Source organism: Uloborus diversus, chromosome 2 (genome assembly GCF_026930045.1).
Source record: "Uloborus diversus isolate 005 chromosome 2, Udiv.v.3.1, whole genome shotgun sequence".
In the NCBI taxonomy this organism is placed as follows: domain Eukaryota; kingdom Metazoa; phylum Arthropoda; class Arachnida; order Araneae; family Uloboridae; genus Uloborus; species Uloborus diversus.
In genome coordinates, this window is record NC_072732.1 from 183,212,133 (window position 1) to 183,230,191 (window position 18,059).

At 35.2% G+C, this 18,059-nt stretch overlaps 1 protein-coding gene across 1 annotated transcript in view; it reads left to right on the forward strand.

The window, feature by feature from the left end:
* Positions 1-11,653, forward strand: part of LOC129216701 (serine/threonine-protein phosphatase PP2A-like) — a 48,397-nt gene extending 36,744 nt beyond the window's left edge. Inside the window, exon 4 of the mRNA XM_054850918.1 lies at positions 11,492-11,653. Within this exon, the coding sequence (XP_054706893.1) occupies positions 11,492-11,653 (162 nt within the window). The remainder of the gene's footprint in view (positions 1-11,491) is intronic.
* Positions 11,654-18,059: the final 6,406 nt, after the last annotated feature.

Below are 18,059 nucleotides of genomic sequence, written 5' to 3' on the forward strand. Positions count from 1 at the left end.
ACAAATGCAATATATCACCGTTCAGCTTTTGCTCTAAAAAATTACATGCATAATTTATACGGCTGGTATTGTAAGCTACACTACAGCTTGAACAGTTAGCAATAAAGAGCAATCATCTAAGATATCATATACAACTGAAGAAATATCTCAAAAATTCTTCGAAGCTGTTCAACATTGGAACCTGAAGCTATCATGGTAAGCCTATCGGGCGTTTTTCCCCAGTTAAATCTGGATGTAGCTTTGTATCCCAGGGAATAAATAAAAAACCTAAATTTAAATTCATGAAATCTGATTTTACCTCTCGAAGATTTTCTCTTGCTCTCTTAAGGGATGTACGATTGATCATAAGGTTATTTGGATTTAAATTTACTGCATCTACATAGGCTGTTAATAAATGAGCAGCATCTTTGTCCCTAATATGGAATTTGTCTAACATTGATGAAATGCGAGCAGATTTCAATAGTTGTCAAGCTTTTTTGCGTTGTGGTAGATCAGATATAGAAAAAAGGTTCAACTGGTTAGGATAGATACCCATTTCGGTTTCTAAATCTTGTGAAATGCAAGAGGAATTTGATGATAATAAAGGACTATGTACTGAAATAGAAGACAGTTTAAAGTACAGATTTTTACATTATTCCTATCTGGAATTTTTTTTTAATTTATATTTTAGATATGGAAAATAGAGTTTATTTTTATGGTAGGGTAATCGAGGATTTTTCAAACACACCCAAAGCCTGGAGGAGGTAGTTTGTTGTTGTCAAAAATCATTCATAAATGGCCTAGGCCATTCATTAATGGCCTTTAGAATCCCTTGTGTCCATCTTGGTGGAAAGAAATGTTCCCCTGCTGCTTGGTTTGAAACCAGCTCGAATAGCGGTATGCCTGTCCCAAAGCCATTGGTGTACTTGTACCCTATATAATATGTAAAATTTTACAGAATGAAAGTGAGAGAATGGTTGGTCTGGAAGTAGCAACATCTATTGATGTTCAAAATTACTTTAAATATGAAACCTAGGAATATTTTTACATAAAATTGAGAAAATCCGCAATTTTTTCTTCAAAAATCAAAAAAGGGGGCCCTAGGGGCGCGTGTTAATATTCATGGATTGACTTAAAATTTTGCATGGATCATTTATTTGTATGATGGAACAAATTGAGGGGGCGTCGTGTAAAATATCTACAACTTCAAAAATAAGGACCACCCTAATATATATATATATATATATATATATATATATATATATATATATATATATACAGTATATATATATATATATTTTTTTTTTTTGAAAAATTTAATTTTTAGCACGTTTTTTCAAATTTTTAGCTTCATGCGCGTTCTGAAGACGTCAACTTAGAATTTTGTTGTTATTTTTCCCCAATTGAGGATACCAAACTACAACTTTTGAGAGGTAACGCGATTCCAAAATAAAGAAATCGCTTTTTTCGAACCACCCTAATGTAAGTAGACTTTTTAAAGTTTCGAGTAAAACACGTTTAAAATTCAGATCCGAGGTTGGCTTTCATTGAACTTTTTTTTTCTAAATCATGCTGTATAGCAGCACCCACCAGGGCTACTACTATCATCTGTTGCCCTAAAGCAAAAAAGCAAAGGATAGGCTCTCCTACCATTTGTACTGATTGTCTCTAAATTTTTAATTTTGGTACCTACTTCCATCCCTTAGCTTCTCTCACTGCGCATACAGTGGCTCCCAAAAGTGTTCGTACACCTTGAAATTTTGTAGTAAAACCAAAATAACGCAAAGCTGAGTTCGAATATGAAGTCCAATTTTTTTTCACACCATTCCTATGCCATTCTGAAAAAAACCTAGTAGTTTTTTTTTCAAAATATTGCCAGATTTTATTTTTGAAATTTGTCAAAAAACGAAGAGACAAAGAAAAAATACGCCACAAAAGTCATCGTACACTGAAATATTTTTGAATAAATTGATGATTAAAATTATCATATGTGGTTTTTTTGTTATTTTTGTATTGTAATGACACTGTAAAGTCATTTGCCTTTAATTTTTTGTTTATTTATTCCCTAATATTCTGTTTATTATTTTTTAATGGCAGCTATAAGTAGAAAATAACAAACACGATTCGAAATTTGATTTTTTTTCCCCTCACAGTAGACATAAATTGGTTTAAAATGTCTCTAAATTAGTTAATTTATACCATTCTATAGTGAAGTGCTTAAAAAAATGATTTAAAGACAAGAATCGGATCGAAAACAAGGTAAGAAAAGGTCAACTGGCAAAGTTAACAAAGTCTGATCGGAGGTTTACAGTTAAAAAAATTATGAAAAATACACATTTGTGTGCTGAAAAAGTTTCTGCAGAATTGAATGAAACATTTTATGTTTAATTTTCACCTAAAATTGTTCGTCAAGTTCTCTGATTAGCGGGATGTCTTCATGCAGAAATTTTCTTGTTCGTGAGAAAAACAGTAAGCTTACGCTTTCCGTCGTAAAATCAATGATAAATAAGCTCAAAAAGTTTTGGAACAACTTCTTACTTATAGAGGAAAATAAATTCAATATTTTAGGTTAAATTGCTGTATATCTGTCAATAGAAGAAAAAATTAGGAATTTAATCTTAAGAACCTAGTTGGATCACTTAATCAGGACGGTGAAAGTGTTCTTGTGTGAGGGTGCATAAGTGCATCAGGACTTGGAAATCTAGAATTTTTAAAAGAAATAATGAATCATGCTGTTCATTTAAATATTTTAAAACACAATTTTAAACTATTAGCCCAAAATTTGGTAATCGGAAACAACTTTGTTTTTTATCGATATAACGATAAGAAGTTCACGTTTGCGTTTGATGTCTCAAAAATTGTCCTTAAAATTAGAAATATCTCCTAAATTGCCAGAGTTCAACTTAATGTAACATATTTAGAGATATTTGGAGGCTAGATTACAAATATACAGCTCTGAAACGAAAATAGAGCTAGAAACAGTAAAACTCGAAGTGTGGTTGAACACTTACTCAGAAATTGCATAAAAAAAAAAAATAAACAATGAAATCTATTCCCACACGTTAAAAAGCTGTTGTTGATACTGTGTGATATTCTACTAAATAATAATTTTGTAAAAAGTTAGATTATTTGCTAATATTTCGACATTTTATCAAAGTGTGCGAAGACTTTTGTGAGATAAAATTTCCGGCACTTTTTGGTTTTTGATTTTTTAAAAATTAAGTTTTAATGTTTTATTAAAAATTTTCATGTAGTTTTGTTAAAAATAGATCATAGATCTTGTAATTAAATATCTATTCCGAAATATTAATTTTAACCAATGCATGGGGCCTTTTTCATTGAAAGTCGTAGGTGTACGAACACTTTTGGGAGCCACTGTATGTGTAAAGTTGTAAAGTGCCAAATTTCATTCGATTTCATGCTGTAGTTTTTGTGCTAGATCGGTCATAAAAATCCGCTCACTTAATTAAGAGAGATATTTTCCAAAAATTGATAAAAATGTGTCCAGTGCATCTCAAAAGGTGCAAATTCGTCAAAATTCAAAATAGTTCACTAATCTAGTACTTTTTTCTGTGTATTAGCCATAGCGGAAAGTAAAAATAATAACTAAATAACTAGGAAGTTACTTTTTACTGCAGTTTTGTAACTTTTATCAAAGTTTTGAGCGCCAAATATTTCTTCAATGCATAAAATATTTTGCTAATTTCTGCAATCTGTTACAAATCTTTCGTTTTAAAATACAGAACCTATAACCGTATATGTAACGAGCTGTGTTGTTTCTCTTCCTTAAAAACTGAACTAAGGGGCTGTTCATAAATGATGTCACACTTTTTCCAACAAATTTCACCTTCCATCCCTGTGTCACAAAGTGTCACACTTCACCTCACCTCCCTACCCTTGTCAGATATCACTCTGTTTTTCAAAGGAATATTTTTATTTAAAAAATGTGTGATGTCACACTTCTTGTTACTCTCTTCCTAAGACCCCTATATATATAGCGGCTCTATCCCTTCCTCCTCAAAGAATGACGTCATTTATGGGTGGTTCCTACTACAGAGTCTCTACATCTTTCTTATCATTACATTCATTCCCCATTATAATTTCATTGGCATCCACATATATACCGGGTGTATGAGTACAGCGTTTACAGACTTTCAGTGCAGATAGAGTACACCTAGACGATGGAAAATCACATAGCAATGCATGGTCGGAAATACTTTCCTGACGCGATAGTGACGACAGAAAGCACGAGAATTTCAGGAGATGAATAAGAGGAGAAAACACGTTTATCATTTTTAATATAGCAAAAATGCTGGTAAGTTTTGTCTGGTGCACACGATATATGTCGTTACGTAAACCGAAGCATCAGTTGACACGCGGGTTTTGTTGCCCCTCTCGCTTTGACGTTCGATTTTCAATGCGCCGGAGATGTGAGGCATGCATCACGGCCCGAGGTCGCTATTTCGATCACCTACTTTGATGACGATCGTTGGCTCCTTCCTGTGTGTTTTTTTTTTGAGCAATCACGATTGCTTATTGCTTTCATTTGACTGTTTTGATGTCCTATGATTTTATTTTCCCGCCAGCACCCTCTGCAGCATCACCGTCGACCTGCTGCCTCACGATGCTGCTCCTCTAGCGAAAACCGTTCCAGGTTGCGTCCATATCCTACACTTACACGCATACATACACGCACCTACACACACACACATATATACATATATACACCTACACACACAAACACATACATACACCTACCCACTTATGCTTGCACACAGACACAAACACATATGCCTACACACAGACACAAACACATATGCCTACACACACATACACATCCCCCCCCCACACACACAAACACTCATACACCCAACTACCCACATACTCATACCTGCACACAGATACAAACACACATGCCTACACACACATACACATACCCCCTACATACAAACAAACATAACCCCCCACCCCCACACACATAAACACACACGCCTACATACACACACACTCGTGATTGCAAAAAACATAATTTCAATTCAAGAGGTCTAATTTCAAATTATTATTTTTTTTTTACTTTTTTTTTTTAAACTTTTTTCTATACTAAGGATAATAAACATGTTTTCTTCTCTAAAGCATTGGTTTCCTAGGAGCGAATCGCCGACCTTCGGCGTCGCTTATCGCCGAGAGGAAAAATTGATTCTTCTGCGCATGCACGCCCGAGCGAAACCGACGGTGTGAGTGGTCACGCCGGAATCACTTGACTTTGATTTCAGCGTCACACCGAGTAGCGACGCTAAAGCTCGGTGATTTCGCTTCTAGGAAACCAGGGCTTTATTCGAGTCTTGGTTTTTTGGTGATTTGTGTCGTCACTACCGCGCTAGGAAAGTGTTTCCGACCATGCATTGCTATGTGATTTCCCATTGTCAAGGTGTACTCTATCTGCCCTGAAAGTCTGTAAACGCTGTACTCATACACCCTGTACAATAGCGAACAATCAAGCGAGTAACGTTGACGTCACCAACAATGAAACTCGCGCCACGGCATGATAATGGGGTTGTTTCCTTCAGTCAAAAGTAGCACTTTTAGTCACTGAAATTGATAGAATAAAAAAAAAAAAAAAAAAAAAAAAAAAAAAACATGAACCCAGAAAATTCTTTCATTTTCCCAACAGTTATTTTTTAATTAATTTTTTAAACTGTCCGATTTTTCAAACAAGGCAAGGTCTTAATGACGTCACAAACGATGCTCTTTGGCGCATCTTCGTACCGCGTTTCCACGTTATGATAAATCAAGAAGCGAATTAAAATTACGCTCTATGCTTGCTATCAACCATATCGTTTCCAATACACGTGAGCAAAGATGCGAATTAAATATTTTGCTCTGTGAATGGCAACACAGAATAGCATTTAACCATTTATGATGTCATCGGCAAGAAATGTAAACAATGACAGGGCACCGATTTAAGTAATTTTTTTAAAATATTAAACTTAAACAAATTATTTAAAAAATAGTTAGATCCTATGTTTTTAATCATGTTCTTTCAGAAAAAAATACTTTTAAAATTTTGGAAACGTCCCCATTTGATAATATTTTTTGCTAATGTTTGACGTGCAGGGAAATGCTTTATTTTGACGAGGCTGAACTGGATCTAGCATCTTAACTGTTTTACTGGTAAAACTGTCATTTTAGGAGAATGATGAAATGAACAATGAATCAACAATGAAAGCTATCTACTGGAGTTTAGGGACCATTGGAAAGAGGGTTAAAATTTCAACTATCAAAATATTACCAATTAGGCATTGCTTCGTTCAAATTTAGAAGCAGTTTTCACCCGTCATACCTTCTTAACGGCTGATTTTCTAGTTCTCTAAAATAAAAGTCGTTACTACAATGAAGAATCCTGACTAGAACCGTTCAGCAAAATTGTTTCATGCAACTTTTTCAGCGTTCACAGGCGCATTATTTAGAATTTTTACCGGTTTCATTATTATTGACAATCAATAAACAGCAAAAATTGAATCCGATGCATTTTTTTTAATAAAAACTTCTACATAAATTCCGGAAAGAAATTATGTTTTGATTTAAATTTTTGTTCAATTGCAAGGAATTTTTAAAACCTCAAATGCATTTTTTTTCCTTTTTATGTTTTTAAGGACATTCTTTCAGGTCAGTGATTTCAATTTTTCTAGGTCAGGGAAAATTGCATAATACTCAATGCCAGTGGTGGCTCGTGCCTTGAAAAAGTGAGGGGGCCAGATCATAGGTGCACGCACCCCCTTCCCTCCCCCACCCCCGTCGGGTTTTGAAAACAAAAAATAATTTTTTTTAAAATATTCTTTTAATATTTAAATTTTCTTAAAATAGTTATTTGTGTTAAATTAATAAAGTTAAATCCTTTTTAAACTAGGGGCAAGCTACAAAATACTTAAACTACTAAGTAAATCACGAAATATATTAAGCTCATGTTTATGTTCATGATCGCCGCCAGGGTGGTGCACTTTCGCCCTCTGACTTTAAAAATTAAAATTTAAAAATCAGATTGGGAAAAGCCACAAAATACATCACGAAAATTATTATATCCGTTTATATCCAGTATGCGCTGCAGTACGTCTCCCCCTGCAGGACCGGTAAGGGGCTGCAGGGGAGATTTTTCATAATAAATAAATTTTAAAAAGTAATATTAATCTAAAAATTTTAATAGTGATATTATGTTCAATCTTTTAATAACTAATTATTTTGAACGAGTAAAATTAATTTTATTTTAAGCAAGACCAATTTATAAAAGTGCAAAAATATTGTTATCAGAGAAATATGTAAAAACTATAAATGAAAAACCCTTTAACGAAAATGAAAATGTATCTCAGTATTTGCTTTAAAATAAATAAGGTAAAAATAGATAAACTAAATTTTTAAAAAAGAAAAATAAATAAATTAAGAAGCTAGGTTGTAAGAAAAATCTGAGCGAATCTCATGCGAGTTGCACCTTTCTGCATATTATTCCATGGGCGAGATACAGAATTTTTCTGCAGACAAAGAAAAAAAAATCGAACTCTTTATTTTCTTAAAATTATTTTGATTACTTTTCACATTCTCTTTAAAACAACATGAGCAGTAACTTAAAATAAGTAATAATTTCTGTGTAACAATTGGAAAACACTTTTTGATTAATGAAATATTATTTTGACAATATATGCACTCATGTACATACAACACAACACGCAGCAGTAGCGCAACTAGAAAATAGTTTTTAAGATGGGCAGGGACACAAAAAGAAAAAAATCTCATCAATTTGATTGATTTGATTTGCTCATCAAATCTCTCAATATTGAAACTTTAAGTAGTTTTAAAATGGCAGTTTTTGACTGTCTTTGGTGATGTTAGGGGAAAGAACAGTACAGAGGACTCCGCTGAAATTTGCAGAAATCAAAGCCTTAAAACGCGGTTTTAGATCATATTTATTGACGTTATGCTAAGGGATGGAGCTTCGGGACTCTTCCCGATCTTTTAACTTTTTTATTTATTTATTTATTTATTTTTTTGAAACATAAATAGAAATCAATTCCTCCTATCCCCTCCAATTTTTCGAAATTGCAATTCCAAAAACGCAATTGTAGACAAACTTTCAAGATTTTTTACGAAAAGGGGTACTGACGCTCTCCCCTGAAATTCTTTTCAAAATTGAAGTTCTAAAAACCTAAGCACAAGGTTTTATGGTAATATGAGGAGGAGAGACTATTTCACTTAAATTTTCCGTAAGTCGTTGTTTAAAAAACCTATGTTTAGATGATAATAAAGGAAGGCGGTTTGGGGGCCCTTGTCCGAATCCTTCCTGAAAATGAAGGCTTAAAAACGCGATAATTGGTAACGTCAATTTTTTGAAACTGAAGCTCCAAAAACTCACTTTTAATCGATTTTCGAACACAATTTTAAGCGAAGGAAATAAAGAAATAATGCGGGGCGAAGAGGGGGGTCAACAAGCTGTAACTATTGAAAATTTTAAATTCAAATTTTAATTTCCCTCTTGAAGGAAAAATTAAGAATATTAGGTGGAATCATTTCATTTCACGGGGAAAATGCAACAAAGTAATATCAAAAAAATATATTTCCTTGACCCCCCCACCCCCTTTTCCTTCCCACACATACATTCATTTTTTTTTTAAATTTCAAGCACGCACTCACCAAAAAAAAAGAGGAAAATAAATAAAAAGTTATGAATTAATTGTCTGGAAAAGTGAGGGGGCCCACCCACGAACCACCACTGCTCAGTGCATTTCCCATTAAAAATATTAACTAAATTAGGCCGCAAAAAATAAATAAATAAATAAAGTTGGTTCTCTATTTAAAGACTTTCAAAGAACAACCAAAAACCCTCCCCGTCCTTAAGTAGAAGGCGTCCTTAAATAGAATGCTTCTAAAACTACAGTGAAGCATCCGGGAGCATGAAAAGTAGTCTTTAAATAGAAAAAAAACGTTAAATAGAGCGTCGTTAAGGAGAGAACCAACTGTAAATAAATAAAAAAAAGAAATAAATAAGCAAATTAAATTTAAAAAAATGTTCAATTACTTATATTTCGTAATTCAAAAAACTATAGTAATCGATGCAGTTTTCGGCTAATGGAGGCTAAAAGCGGTAAAACCAATAACGCGTCACTTGCATAGAATATAATCTGTCCAATGAGATATATGCCTTGTCCACTCAAAATCGAAGTGTTTTTACCTCTTTGGCTATTTTTTTTTTTTAAGTCACCGCATGGGAGACGAATTCAAGCTCTCATTAAAAAAAAAAAGCAAACTATTTTTTTAACAAAAAATTATTGAGGTTAATTCTTTTAATCTTTCATTTTCATTTTTTATTTAAATTTTGTATATTAATCCTTTTTTTTTTCGTTTGGTAGTGATTAAACGTACGGTATTTTTTTTTCTAATGAAATACAATATTGCAACTTTAATATGTGCAGTTTAAAATTAATGTCCTTTGTAAAGAATTATTCCCAAGAGTATCAAAATCTGCATAACTTTACCATCTATTTCTTCCGACTTAATGTCGAACTCCATGACTTTCGTTTCCATAATTTTGCATTATTATTATATCTATTTCTGCATATTTATATCTATTTCGACTTTGATTTCTTTTATTACAAATTGCTTTGCATTGGCAAGTAGTTGGCACAGGCATTGGCGTTCAATTTTTCTCCTCCAAGTTTTGTACCTTACACCGCAATAATAATAATAATAATAATACCCTGTGTGTAAAAGCACTTTCTGTGTCGGAGTACTCTTGATGCAGAAAAAACAACTTGTTTTCTCTTTTTTTGCTTTTTTCAACTTTTTACAAGGGGAGCAGTTGAGGCATTTTTTTTTTAAAGTTGGACACTTTTGATAGTTGATGTCTTCAATTTTCGTAAAAATTTCAGGATGTGTTAGTGGTACTATGATAAGAAAAAGCGAAGTTTCTTTTTAAAAAAAATGATTTGTTTGTCCTTGATTAGGGGTCAAAGTTTAAAGTCGTGAAAAAAAAACGAGCTGATGTGTGCAAAACATGACTTCCTTTTACACCAATTTAATGTTATTTCCCCATTATTGCAATTTTAATGTGATACAAGAATTAACTCTCTAAATATCACCAACAATGGCCACATTAAAATCATATTTTTAAAAAATCGCCAAATTTGTCGCCACGTTGGCGACAAAACTTGGCGACCAAAAGACTGGCGATAAAACGCCAAGTGTCCTCCAAATTATAACACCACTTGAGTTTGCATCGAAATTAACAATGAATTCCCCCCAAAAAGGTGCAAAAGACCCCTTTAGAAACACCCGAATCCAACCAAAAAAAGAGGTGCACAACTAGACCCCACTAGGAGTCTGCGTACCAAATTTCAACTTTCTAGGACATACCGTTCTTGAGTTATGCGACATACATACACACATACATACGTACATACAGACGTCACGAGAAAACTCGTTGTTATTAACTCGGAAAACGTCAAAATGGATATTTCGGGCTTCTATACGTTCTTAGGTACATATGTACGTGTGGTCGGGTCGAAAAAAAAAACTCAACATTCATTTGGGGGTGAGCAAAATGGAAATTAAGGCCGATTTTTGAGTGAAAATTTTTTCGCGAATACAATACTTCCTTTTTTGTAAAAGGAAGTAAAAAAAAAGAGCTAAACATATGATTGCTTTACTTGAAAAGCAATGAGTAGGCGAAGTCAGTGCTTTTAAATAAGGATACTACTTGATACTAAGTACATTCTAGTATAAATATTTTGGTGACTCACTCATGGCTTTGAGGGCAAAGGTCAATTGAAAATGCAATTTTAAAACTTTTTTTTGCCTTGTTTGGGCCCGGATATCTGCTAAAGCCATGAGTAACCCTCAGAAATAAGTATATGATTAACTACTCACCACAGTATAGTACTAAGAAAAATATAAAATAGTTTTCGTTTTTCTTGGCTTTAATTAAAGTCGATGATTTTTTTTTTTAAATGGCCAAGTTTAGAGATCAATAACTTTGATCACGACGGGTCAACAACTTTGGTACACAGCTGTTGTTATAGTGCGAGTGATGTAGTTTAAGGTCCAGGTTAGAAACCCACGGCAACTAATCAGGTTTTTTTTAACTACGCGGTCTCAAAGTTGATTATATGAAACAACAAGAATTAAAGGAATTAAAGTTTTAGGACAATTACTCTATAATGCCTGAGTCAATAACTTTGAGCAAGAGCTGTAATTGTGCTCTACGTGGTGTAGTTTTAGACTCATGTCAGAAAACCATGAGATCTAATCATCTTACTTAATTAAATGGTCTCAAAAATGATGATTTCAGTATAAAAGAGCGTTTTTTCACGAGTTTATGTGTGCTACTCAAAATCTTGTGAGCTCAAACTCAAATAAATACTAGAACAAACCAACAGCCAAATGTACTTTAAGTTCCCAAAATTTCATGCTTCCAGTGTCGTAAAACTTTATGTAACCTTGAATACACATGGTAATTCTTATCACAAAGCTGATCCACCATTTTATGGACCACCACCATAGCCACCACCAAAGCCACACCATGGCCACACCAAAGCCACACCAAAGCCCACCATGGACCACCACCAAAGCTGATCCACCACACTATATTTTGGAGATCCTAGATCCTCAGGATTTGGATCTCAGAAGTTGAAAATAAGCATAAGGTTAGTTTCAAAGACATCTCTATCCCTCTATAAAATTTCATCCCATCGGGGATGATCGAGTGGGGACAGTTTGAAAAATCAGGTCAGGTGACGTGGAATCACTCTGATACAAACATTATGCACAATACATCCGCATCTTTTGTTATTGTCTAACAAACCTGTGTTGTTGTTTATCCTTGTTTTTTTTTTTTTTTTTTTTTTTTTTTTTTTTTTTTTTTTAGCAATCACGATTGCCTATTGCTTTTATTTCTGCAGCACCACCGTCGACCGGCTGCCTCACGATGCTGCTCCTATAGCGAAAACCGTCTTCAGGTTGCGTCCATATCCTACACTTACACGCACGTATACACACACACACATACATACACAGACTCTTATACACACACGCCTACACACATTCACACTCTTGCCTGCACACAGACACAAACACACACCTGCAGACACACACACACACACACACACACTCGTGATTGCGAAAAACATAATTTGAATTCCAGATGTCAAAATTCAAATTAATTTTTATTATTATTTTTTATTTATTTATTTATTTTATTATTATTTTGGGGGGGGGGAGGGTGCGCTTTCAAACCTGTGCAATCTTCGTTTTTATATTTCTTTCTTTCTTTTTTTTTCGCTCTTGAATCTGAGCGCCCCCCCCCTTTTTTTTTTGACCTCGAACTGTGCGCCATCGTTTATTTTTTTTTTTTTTTCGCGCCCTCAAACGTATGCGCCCGTGGTTTTTTTTGAGCAATCACGATTACTTATTGTTCTCGCTTGACAGTTTTGAATTCCTATGATTTTATTTTTCCCCCGCCTCCCTCTGCAACACCACCATTGGCCAGCCGTCTCACGATGCTGCTCCTGTAGCGAAAACCATCTCCAGATTGCGTCACTTACTTGCCTACACTTACACATACACCTACACACACACACACGCACATACACCTACACACACAAACACATACACAAACACCTGCACATACACACAACTACCCACACATGCACATAATACACTACCCCCCACCCCCACACAACACACAAACACACATACATACACACACACATACCCCCCACAAACAAACATACCCCACACACACGCCTACATACAAACACACTCGTGATTGCGAAAAACATAATTTGAATTCAATATGTCAAAGTTCAAATTATTATTAGTATTATTATGATTTTTTTTCTTTTTTTTCCCTCTTGATCCTGAGCGCCTTCGCTTTTTTTTTTTTTTTTTTTTTCGCTTTCAAGCCTGTGCAACTTCGTGTTTTTCTTGCGCACTCAAACCTGCAAACCTGAGCGCCCTCGATTTTTTTTTCCTTTTGCAACCTAGAACCTTTTTATTTTCATTTCATTTTATTTGTGCCCTCGAACGTGTGCGCTTTTATTTCTTTTTACTACCTCAAATTTGTACGCCTCCGGTTTTATTTTTTTTTTTTTTTTTTTGCTCCTTCAAACTGTGCAACTTATTTTTTTTACTATACCCACAAACCTGTGCTATCTTTTTTTCGCACCCTTAAACCTGAGCTCTTTTGGTTTTTCTTTCGCGTCCTCGAGCATGTTCACCTTGTCCCCCCCCCCCAACCCCCGCTCTCGATCCTTTTTTCAAAAAAAAATTTTTTACTTTACTTTTATTTCCGTTCTCAAACGTGATGCGTCTCTGTTTTTTTTTTTTTTTTTTTACTCTCGCAAACCTGTGCGTCTTCGTGGGGTCTTTTTTATGTGCCCTCACTCCTGTGCGCTTCTTTTTTTTTTTAGTGTTTTTGAACTTGTGCGCTTTTGTGCCGTCGTTTCTCTCTCTCTTTCTCTTTTTTTTTGGCACCCTTTGGGAGCCAGGGGGTTGGCCCCCTCTTCGAGGCCCAGTCTGCCCCTGCATGCCATCATTCTTTCCCACAATGTTGACTCTTGTCATTTTTCATTTACAAAAGAAAGTTTGAAAAGAACGCGTATGCTCTTTAATTTTCGGGAGACGACGCACAGTGGTTCAAGGGCGGAAAAAATAGCCATTTTTAAGTTTTAAGATAAAAATATTTCATGCCGTAATTACTTAGCCCTTTAGTTGTAGTAACTTACTCCATAAGAGTTTTTTGAAAAAAAAAATCGTTTTTACAAAAATAGGCCGAGATTGTTGAACAATTATGTTTTTACTTATTTCGGACGTACGCCTTATACTTCAGTTTTAATTCATTCGTTCAATAAGGAGGACAAAAATTTAATAAAAGTCATTTCTGATTAGTTTTTCACACTTATAGGATGCATATTACATTGTAGTTAAAAATTAAAAATTCATCAAAATTGAAAACTACCTGAAATAAAAAAAACATCATTTTCTTAAAAATATAATGAAAAGTATTGTGGAATATACTTTTATCGGCGGCTTCCGGTGAGCTAAAATTTACATGTATCAATAGTTCAATCCTTCCTGTAAATAAACAACAACATTTTAGCTGCGACCACTTGCGACTGCAGTCGTGGCAGATGTTTATGTTTGATCTTCGCTATTTACGAATACCAATATAGTAAGTTAGAAAATAACTCGTAACGCTATGACAGGAGTAAATTGCTTTTTTATCATAGGAATTGGTCATCAAATTTGACATGCTCCAGACTAACGTATGTCACACTTTCACTACTTTGCAGAAGAGCCTAAAAACGTTTGTTTACAGTTTTCGAAAGTTGGGCTTTTGAAACATTCATCAATAAATATAGAGGATTTTTTAAAAACAGATTTACGTTGTTATGGCTTAATGCGGAGCATTATTCTACATGCAATGCAGTAGTAACTTGAAAATAACAATTTTCGGACCCGTTTGGTTTTAAAAAAGATACATATGAGAAAGAAATTTTTAAAACTCATACAGAATTATATATAAAAAGTTAAATAACCATTCTGTTCATAAAACAATGAAATTAGAAAATCACTAGCAAAAATACCCGGCGTTGCCTGGGTCTGTAATAATTATGAGGAAAAATTATTACTTGCTTTTGTTTTCTGTTTTAAGTGAAAGAATTTAAAACACATCTTTTTGACGTGATTAAAAATCGAGTTTCATCCTTACCCTTAAAACTAAAATAGCAATAAGTATAAAGAACAAAGTAGTATTGATTTAGAAACGAAAGCACTATATTTAAGCATATACAAATTTCCAAAACATGAAATTAATCTTCTCGGTTTAAAAAGATTAATCTCTTGATACTTTTTTTTTAACATGGAGTCTAAAACCTTCTCTGTATGGCTATTGAAGTACGAAGTTTTAAAAAAAATATAACCGCGCTCGTAATTCTATTATACTTGCTTTAGTTATTTTGGGAAATTTCAATCATTGTGGGCTCTTGGTGCGATTTTACCGAATTTGCTTGAATCGTTTTGGGATACCTTCCATTACGCTCCCCCCTTTTTTCCTTACTTTGTAAAACGGTATGATATTAATTTTCGTTGAGATATTATCGCCAGGTGCTGAGATACTTTTGGTCGCCATACAATGGCGCTAAAGAGTTTCATCCGAAATATTTCCAAAATAAGTAGTAAAATTTGGCGATTGTTTGACATTGTGCAAAAAGGAAAATTAATGGAAGTTTTTGTGCTGTTTATGGATTTGCTTAATTTAGTTGCTGGATTATTTAACACAGTAAAAAAAGTTTTTTAAAGATTCTTTGATTGGCGATATTTTGTTTACATGGTGAAAGCTCAGAAAGATTATTACGTAGTCTTCGGCTTCAAAAACAGCGACGTTGAAAAAAACTGCCAAATGCATCAGCTACGGAAATCTTTCTGCAAAAATTTTGGCGATCTGCTGATTGATTAGATAATGAGTAAGTGTTCAATCAGCATAAATAATATTAAAAACCATTAATTACATTAAAGTTCCGTTTAAATGGAAAATGATCAGCCAGATCATGTATTATTTGCCAATCTTGTGCAAAAATCTTACTTTAAGATTTGACTTGAGAAAAGCCTTGAACAGTCACGAAAAGCAAAGATAGCCAACAATACAACTGTTACAAATCCTGTAAATAGTAATTATTGTAGTAACGTAACCTGTAAATAGTTTCCCGTATTGAATATACAACCCCTTTTCATATGGCTAAAGTATACGACCCCCCTATTTCCTTTTTGTTCATTGATGAAATTTGATAACGGTCTACTTTTTTCCAGAAGCGTGTGGAATATTTGAGAGATTTCTTTTCGGTGTTTATATAAGCCGTTAGCGATGGATAAGAGGAGTTTCGATTGAGAATTTGTACGGAGAGTGTGTATTAGCTCTGTTTATAGCGAGGCATTTCGCTGTGTTGTTTTCGTATTTGCAAGTAAATACGAGTGTAACCGTTGAGTTTACGGTGTTGAGTGATATTTGCTTAATTGCTGATGATTATTTTAGCAGTTGTTAACGATTTCTCCTGTACATAGTGTAAATAAAGCTCCTGTGTTTTTATCAAGAACTGTGTCTTCATTTCAAGAAAGTGGAAGTCGCACCGAATCCGTTACAATTTGGCGCCCAACGTGGGGCTTCTTCTGTACTTTCTTGGAGTAAGTGCGACTTTGGACATTTTTTCATAAAGACTGTTTGAATTTATAGACTTTGTTTTTATGGTGATTACTCGCGCAATGGATGACCAATTAAAACAACTTCTGGAAGCAATTAATGCTGTGAAAAGTGACTTGACTGAAAGTTTGGCGGCTAATCAAGAACAATTAAAAATGATATGGCGGCTAATCAAGAACAATTAAAAAACGATATGGCGGCTAATCAAGAGCAATTAAAAAATAATATGGCGGCTAATCAAGAACAATTGAAAAATGAATTGGCGGCTAATCAAGAACAATGGAAAAGTGATTTAATGGTGCTGAAAAATGATTTAGCTTCTAACCAAGAGGAAATTAAAAACGACCTTACTTCGGTAAAGACTGTGATGGAAAATAAATTTAATGAGATAGAGCATCGAGTTGATGCTTTTGATGAAAAACTTGAAACAGTAGAAAACCGTATCGCAACAGTTGAAAATCATGTGGATGAGAAAATTAAAAACATGGAAAGGAGATTGGCGACCGCGGAGCAGTTCTGTACAGTTTGGCGCTCCCACATCGGTTGCTCGACCGTTCATTAAACTTGCCACATTTGATGGGAAAACTTCGTGGCAGGTTTACAAAACTCAATTCATGATAGTGGCGGAAGCGAACGGATGGGACTCTGCTACCAAGGCCTGCCATCTTGCAGCATACCTGAGAAGTGACGCTGCGGACATTCTTCAGACCCTTCCGGACAGCCAGCGCCTGGATTTCGCCGCCCTCACATCTGCGTTGGAGCTTCGCTTCGGTGAGAAGTGCCAGAAAGATTTCAGCCGACTCCAGTTGAAGTCCCGTTTCCAGAAAACCGGGGAAACCCTGCAAGTGCTAGCGGCGGACGTCGAGAGACTGTCTCATCTTGCTTTTTGCGACTGTCCTGCGGATTATCGGGACAACCTGGCACTCAACTACTACATCGACGGGGTTCGAGATCCGGAAATCCAGAAAGCTCTACGGATGGCGGATGTCAAAGACCTGAATTCTGCTGTTGTGTATGCGATGAAGTTGGAGGCCGCCCAGCAAGCAACCCGCAAGGATCGCCATTCAATCCGCGGCGTGAAAACTGATGAGCCTGATCCGGTTTCGTCACGCTTTGCTGAACTTGAAAAGCAAATAAAAGAAATTGCAGGAATCCTCAAAAGGACTTCGGCTCCCATGGACCAAAATGGACAATCACTTAAGTGCTGAAAATGTGGCGGCGAGGGTCACTTACGAAGAAACTGTGAAGCTCGCCAAGAAACCAGAGGGAAGAGCACCTCTCCCTCGCAGGTCCAGGAAAACTAAGCCATGGCAATCTCGCGGGGCGGAGGTCGCCAAATTGGAGCCCCATCTTAAAGTTTTCCAGATTTCATCAACGAGTGGCGGCAGTAATGAACTGTTTGTTTACGCATATGTAAACGGGTTTCCCTGCGAACTGATTATTGACACTGGAGCCAATGTTACAATCATTAGAACAGATGTAGCTCGTCAATTTGGACTCAACATTCTATGGACGCCGCCCTGCGTTACCCTCCAAACTGTGACTGGTGACAAGATCGAGATTGAATGTAAAGTGAACTTAGAAATTGTGTTTGGAAATGCCACTTACCATCATACGGCATTCGTTGCTGCTATCACAGACCCCTTCATTCTCGGATTGGACTTTTTAAAGAAGTATGACTTCAACCTCGACTTCAAGACTAATGAGCTGCACTCGATGAGAGAAGACATAGCCATCTTCAACGCTGAAAATGATGTAAAATCCGCTCATCAAATAATAGCCCAAACAGATTTTTCGATTCCCTCAAGGTCAGAATCATTAATACCTGGCTCCATTGAAGAAA